Source organism: Hippocampus comes, unplaced genomic scaffold (assembly GCF_001891065.2).
Source record: "Hippocampus comes isolate QL1 unplaced genomic scaffold, H_comes_QL1_v1.1 scaffold67, whole genome shotgun sequence".
Taxonomy (NCBI): Eukaryota; Metazoa; Chordata; class Actinopteri; order Syngnathiformes; family Syngnathidae; genus Hippocampus; species Hippocampus comes.
Window position 1 is genome coordinate 900,860 of NW_017805221.1, and position 6,821 is coordinate 907,680.

General features: G+C 48.8%; 1 protein-coding gene across 1 annotated transcript in view; it reads left to right on the top strand.

Annotated features, from left to right (window-relative positions):
* Positions 1–6,517, top strand: part of drd2l (dopamine receptor D2 like) — a 7,643-nt gene extending 1,126 nt beyond the window's left edge. Inside the window, exons 2-6 of the mRNA XM_019868924.1 lie at positions 2,991–3,413; positions 4,432–4,541; positions 5,223–5,359; positions 5,582–5,781; positions 6,416–6,517. Coding sequence (XP_019724483.1) covers positions 3,018–3,413; positions 4,432–4,541; positions 5,223–5,359; positions 5,582–5,781; positions 6,416–6,427 — 855 coding nt within the window. The 5' untranslated portion in view covers positions 2,991–3,017 and the 3' untranslated portion in view covers positions 6,428–6,517. The remainder of the gene's footprint in view (positions 1–2,990; positions 3,414–4,431; positions 4,542–5,222; positions 5,360–5,581; positions 5,782–6,415) is intronic.
* The last annotated feature ends 304 nt before the right edge of the window (positions 6,518–6,821 follow it).

The following is a 6,821-nucleotide window of genomic DNA, read 5'->3' on the forward strand; positions in this document are numbered from 1 at the left end:
TATATATATATAAACAAAGACAGCTAAAACAATAATTTGATAACATAAAGACAGTAAATTTGGCATTTGGCCGTCATGTGTCTCTGTGGCCGCATCCGGTTTTGGAACACAACGAGCCCCTTTCAAGGACATGCCTGACAATCTGTGTGGGAAAAGGAGGTCAAACCGATAACCTCCTGATGACGATATGCTCAAACCCGCTGCAAGCAGCGCACCCTCCCCCTACCCCCCTCCCATCGGCATCACAACATATTTAGCCAACCATAAATCTGAACTCCAGAAGGTTCCGTTTTGCAGCTCTGACCTTGGAGCTGTTTACGGCGTTTGAGTTTTGTGGCGTCCAAATTTTCCGCCGTGCATTGACCACATCTCATGACCCATTATATAATTCTGTTGCCAGTTAGCGTCCCGTATCTGTCTGGTATGTGTGGGTCCAATTTGGGAGCAATCGGGCAAAATCTCGACCATTGTGAAATGACCCTAAAATGTCCTCTTTGAACCAAAGTGCTGGATTTGGTGGGTCTTTTCAGACAAGGTTTCTTGACCATTTTTTCTGGGTCTGCCCGATTGCACATGGCTGAGTGAAATTCTCTTTGGAGGCTGTATCTTATGGCACAAAAAAAAATGGCGAAAACTTGAAAATGGGGCAAAAAGGCCAAAATTAGGAACAAAAAAAAATTTGTAAGGCTGGCCTTCACGTGCCTTTCCAGGCGCGGATGCTTGATGTATTGATTTTCAGTTTCAATCCAACACGGTTGACACCCTCTGTCTTTTTCAACCACACGCCATTCGTTCTCAGTCGATTCATGATGGACGAAGGTCATCTTCCCGAGAGAAACTCGCTCCCTTTGCTCAGTATCATTGTTTTGGAAAAAAAATGCTTGTGTACAAATCAAGTGCTCTGTGGCACTTGCCGTCTTGAATCACACATCACGCAACGCACTCTGAGGGGATTTGGGGGGGTTGGTTCAAAGCAATCTGCGGGAGGGTGGCACGATAGCGGAAAGCGCATCCATCACGGACGGAGTCATCTCCTCCCTCTGCGTCTCATTTCGTTTTAGCCGCGTATTCCAGTTCACACACTCGTTTTCTGGCACGGTGTCATCACATCCGACATGGGATGCGCCTTTCCAGGGAGCCACTGCCTTGAGACCCAAGTGACATTTGTTTCTTGACCGTGTTGGAACTCAAAACGTTTATCTCTTAAATCATCTTTTGGGAAAAAAATAAAAGACATAAATAGAATGGAAAAAAGTCTGTTCTACCTTGGCCACCTGGAGCCAGTCTGAACCAGCTCAGCTCCTCCCTTAGCTCATCAGTACGGCACTAAAATTAGTTGTTCTTCACAGAGTATTAAAAAAAAAAAATCTGACTGAGTACTGTTGTCTGCATGTGTTGCATGCGGCACCGTTTGGATTCCGATAACCCTTACTTCGCCGTCAATGAGGTGTTTTACTTGACAGTGTATGAAGTTTAAAACGTGACTTCGAATGGTCTCAAGAAAAATTGTTACCGCAAACTGGACTCGTATCAATATGCTCAAAATCTGCAGAAGTTACTCTGCTAACATAGTGTATAGAGAACTCGCATTACGCTTATGAAGGCCCTTAAATTGACTGATGCTAAGTCCATATGCCAACATGATGCACGGTTGTGCTATTTCTCTCCAAATGCGCTCATTTCGTTGGTGATGTGCAAACAGTCTTTGCTAGTGTGTGAAGTAGATGTGCCGACACTCTATTTTTCCTTCTTGAAATCATTTCACAGGTGATTAAATTTGTGGCAGAAAATAAACGTTGATGTTTGATAATTACCCCCCCCCCCAAAAAAAAACACGAACGGAGTCACGCTCACTGCTGCTGCTCGTGTTTCTGAGGACACTTTTAATTAGTTTTGCTGCTCTTTCTTCTCTCAGCCTTCAAAGTAGACAATTCGTTATTTATCAAGTCAATCAGCCTCAAATGCTGGGAAGAAATTTGATGGCAACAAATCCTTCAGTGACTTTGATTCAGCAGGATGAGATACAAGTTGACTGAAAAGAGATTTGATCAGACTTCATTACCCGAGACAACATTGCGAGGATCAGCGCAGCGAGAGAGGAAAGCCAAACGTTTCCTTCGGGGCTTCCCACTTGAGCGGTTCCCGATGCAGAATGCGAGCGTATTTATCGGGCGGCTTGGCTCAAAACCCCGCGAGTCTTGAAGTTCAAGGGCCAAGTCAAACAACCGGTGATTCTGAGCCTTACGTCGTCATTCTGTCATCATACGCGAGCCCACCTCCTTTTCCCCCTCTCAACAGATGTCAGTTGATTTGAAAGAGATTGGCGGCGAGATGATCGACGGATTCTCCGAATCTCCGCACCGCAAAACAAAGCCGCCATCCTCTCAAACTTGATTGCATCCTGCTCGCTGCCGATTGTTCCCTTGACTGACGGCATAGACGTTGGCTTTAAATATTAAATAAGCGAATCGAAAGTGACGCCGTAGCGTGGGTTGAAATAATGGAGCTTTACCGGTGGTCTGAAGTTTCCTTTTAATTCCTTTTGACTCGTACATAAACCTCTTACATCGTAAGAGCGAGAGAGAAGAATAATGAAGCATTTGTTTTGTTCCTTTGTTTACAAATAGCCTTGGAAAATAAGTGTGAAAAAATGCGGGCACTTGGTACGCCTAAGTACCGTTCAGAATACAAATGCATGTTTTTCCGAGCTGTCCCATCCAGAATGAGTTCGCAACCCAGCAGATGAGAATGTTTGTATGAGGTCGGCCATGTTTGTTGATTTGTCTCGCTGACCGTCTATCCGCGAGGTGTGTTGAGTACGTCCTGCGTGCCCCTGTGTCTCAATGCTCGGGACGTGCATTTTCGGCGCACAAGCCAATCTGGTTTGCCGTGTCTGAGTCGGAACTCGTTTTCAAGAATGTCTTCCAATTGAGTGCACTGGCGGCTTTGAAAATGAGCTAACCGTCTGCTTTTGTGTCGCCACTTTTCAGAGCCGACATGTCCACTGAGGCATCGCCATGACTTCTCACAACAACTCCGCCGACATTTCCCTCCTTCCTCCTCCTCCTCCTCCTCCTCCCCCTCCTCCTCCACCACTGCCCTCCTCCTTACCGCCAACCCCCCATCTCAACTCCTCGCCGGCCCTGGCCTCCGCCACCCCCTCGTACGTCCCGCCGTCCTTGGCCGGCAATTGCAGCGGAGGAGCGTCCTCGCCCTCCTCGCCGCCGTACAACTTCTACGCCGTGCTGCTCGTGCTGCTCATCTTCTGCGTGGTGTTCGGCAACGTGCTGGTGTGCGTGGCCGTGTCGCGGGAAAGAGCCCTGCAGACCACCACCAACTACCTCATTGTTTCCCTGGCTGTGTCCGACCTGCTACTGGCCACCCTGGTCATGCCTTGGGGGGTCTACCTGGAGGTAGGACGGCAAAGACCCACTCACAGTTTTCATCCCCATATGTTCATCCATTGTTTCCTTTCCAGATGACTGGAAAAAAACGCTCAAAGACCAAACTAAACGCGCTTGCGGATATTTTACTGAGCAGTCGTTGCTGGGGAAACAATGCAGGGCAGAATAATCTGTGCCCCCCAGTCCAATTCACAATTACATTCACTATGCTGTTTCCTTTCCAAAGTGCGAAACACACACACACCGAGCCAAAGAATAAATAAAGAATTTTCCACTTGCAGTTATTGAACTGAGTAGCAGTTGCTGGGCAGACTTTGTGGGGGCAGAATTAATTGTGCCCCACCTCCCCATTTACCATCACATTCACCATGCTGGTCTTTTTCCAGAGGCCTAAAGAAAACACACACACACACACACACACACACACACAAAAAAAAAACACATAAGCCATAGAAAAAAGATCAACACACTTGCAGTTATTGAACTGAACAGCTGTTGCTGGGCAGACTACGTGGGCAGAATCATTTGTGCCCCACAGCTCGATTGGCCACTAAGTTCACATCGCACATTACAAAATGTGAATGTTACGTTCACTGAAGATTTCAATTGTGAATCCAGCTCGCCATAATTGGATGTCTGCTGTAGAAAATGGATGGCGGATCATTGCTTGTCTCGCCGTGATTGGCCCGTCGGCCAGAATGTACCCCGCCGAAAGTCTTTTTGCTCCAGCTCAGCTGCCGCCGGAATGAGAAGAGACAATTGAAGGATTGATGCTCTTCCGTCTGAAGCAATTTAATTTGAGGAATCGTTGTCATTGGGGCACCCGTTAAAGTGAATTATTTCAAAATGTAAGTGTGACGAATTGCGAGCTCCCGTCTTGGCGGAAAATAAACTATTCATGTTGAGGGGTTAATTAATCACAGTCGTGGCAGGGACATTGTGCAAGATGCAGTCGATGGACATATTGCGCCTCTCGAACATGACCGCTGTCCTTTTGTGGGAGTGGGCTCATTGCGTGTGTTTGAAGGTGGTGGGCGAGTGGCGCTTCAGCCTGATCCACTGCGACGTCCTGCTGACGCTCGACGTGATGATGTGCACCGCTAGCATCCTCAACCTGTGTGCCATCAGCATCGACAGGTACGCTCCCACGCTCAAGTTTTACTCACTTTTGCAAAACGGGCCGCCGTACTTCTGACGAGTCACCGGGCCCGCGTGGCTTTCCACAAAAGACGATTCAGTTCCGCTTTTCGATATGTGGGGTGCGCTACGATTCGAGGACGGTTCGATCCGACTCCGCGGGTCACTATTCGATAAGGTACGGCCCAATTTGAGAGTCGATGATGCCGTGACTTTCTTCTTGTCATTGTCCATACAGATGAATGATGAACTTGTCAGTACAGCGAACCCTCGCTAAAACGCGGGTCAACTTTCACAGCTTCACTGTTTCCCGGATTTTCTGAGGGCACTTTTTTTTTTTTTTTAAACGGTGCTTCGTGTTCTGTATCCTGATTGGCTAAGGGACTGTAGACCGATGTCAACAGTCCCCGCACCTCGTCTCTGTACAGCTTGCCAAATTTACCTTCGCAACAAAACCCGGTTTTGATTTTTGGTTGTATTCTGTAGGAGAGTATTGTATACTAATTGTAAAAAGCAATATGAAAATAATGTCAAATGCCAACGTGTGTTATGTGCTCAAGAGTCCACCGAGGGTTGAACCGTACTGCAAATGTGGCATTTCCTTCAAAGCTAAACCAAACCGTGACGACTTTATGTCAAGCTGAATTGGATTTGCAAAGTCCGATTTGTGTGCGCTTGCAGGTACACGGCGGTGGCCATGCCCTTGTTGTACAACACGCGCTACAGCTCCAGGAGGAGGGTGGCGCTGATGATCGCCGCCGTTTGGTTCCTATCTTTCGCCATCTCCTGCCCGCTGCTCTTCGGACTCAACAACACCGGTAGCACGCAAAACATCAACCTCCTTGCGTTTGTGTCTCGGTCGAGCTCCCGCCAGATTTCTGGCGGGAGCTTGCATATGGGGTGGAATTTGGTGAGCCGGTTCGAAATCATCATCGTGATGTTGGCACTTGGACCACAAAAAATGTTTGTTTTTTCCTCGGTGGCGCGTCGGAGAGGTGGAATGAGCCGAGGTGATTGAAGTGGGTTTTCCTGTCTCCCAGCGGATCGCGAAGGCACCACGTGCAGCTTCGCCGACCCGGCCTTCGTGGTGTACTCGTCGGTGGCGTCCTTCTACGTGCCCTTCATCGTCACCCTGCTGGTGTACGCTCAGATCTGCGTGGTCCTGCGCAGGCGCGGCCGACGCATGGCGCGCCCCCGGGGGCGCGGCGGCGGGCCCGAGGAGCCGCGGCGGCACAGGAAGGTAAGCGGGGGGAGAAAACGCCTCCTTCCTACCGATGCCTCCGCCGGGGAGCTTTTGTTTTCATGGCCGTTTTGTTTGTTTGTTGGGTGGAGCGTCTTGCAATTTCTCAACATTTTATTGAACTACGAAGTGAATATAGAGTTGATCGGTGAGCACAAGGTTCTATCAAAATCAAACCGGATCAATCAAAGAAAGCTGCGTCGTCTCCATCTTGACCCTGATCGCTTGTCCATCTTGACTTGTCACGTGATTCCGCCTCCCAAGAAATTCACTTCATTAGTTGGTGGCTTGATGGAAAACTACAAAAGTGGTTCTGGTGATCTTCGTGCAAGAGCCGGGCCACGGGTTCAGGTAAAAACAAAGACCTTGGGGGTGGGAAGTCAGTTTTGTGCTTTTGGACTGTTGACGGGCAAACTCGAACACATGAAACCCAGAAGCAGATCTTGGATTTGACTTTAAAAGCTCTCGAAGTGACAAAATAACAAAAATGGAGTTGGCTCCCTCCATTGCTTCTAGTGGCGCTGAAACAGCGGGTGTAGTGTACACTTCAAGCAGCGAAGTTGAATTGAAAATAGACACGGTAGGAACTGCGTGAAAGGACTGATTTTTTAATGGACTTTTCTGCTCCCGGTAGTCATGGCCGTGATGTGTCTTTGGACACCAAAATGGAGAGCGCCTTGTTGTTAGCGAGCAGGCTAACCATGATGGTTCGCTAAATCCCTCCGAGAAGGACGACGCGAGCAAACATTTTCAACCCTGGGCCGTGACGAAAAAGCCTCCCGCTAAGCCGACGACGGAGGTTTGGTTCTTCCTGGTCTTTCCGTTTGTGTCTTCCAGAATAAATGTACGCAGCCGGAAGATGTGAAGCTCTGCGCTTTGATCCTGAGACCCTCCACCGCAGGGCCCCAGTGCAAGCGGGTGGTGAGTCTTCGCACGATGCTTTCTTCTGGGCGGCCGGATTGAGATGCGAGGCCTCCGCGTGTGATGACTTGATGAAATGTTGCATTTGCTTGTTGGAGACGCTGGTGAAGGAGGCGGAG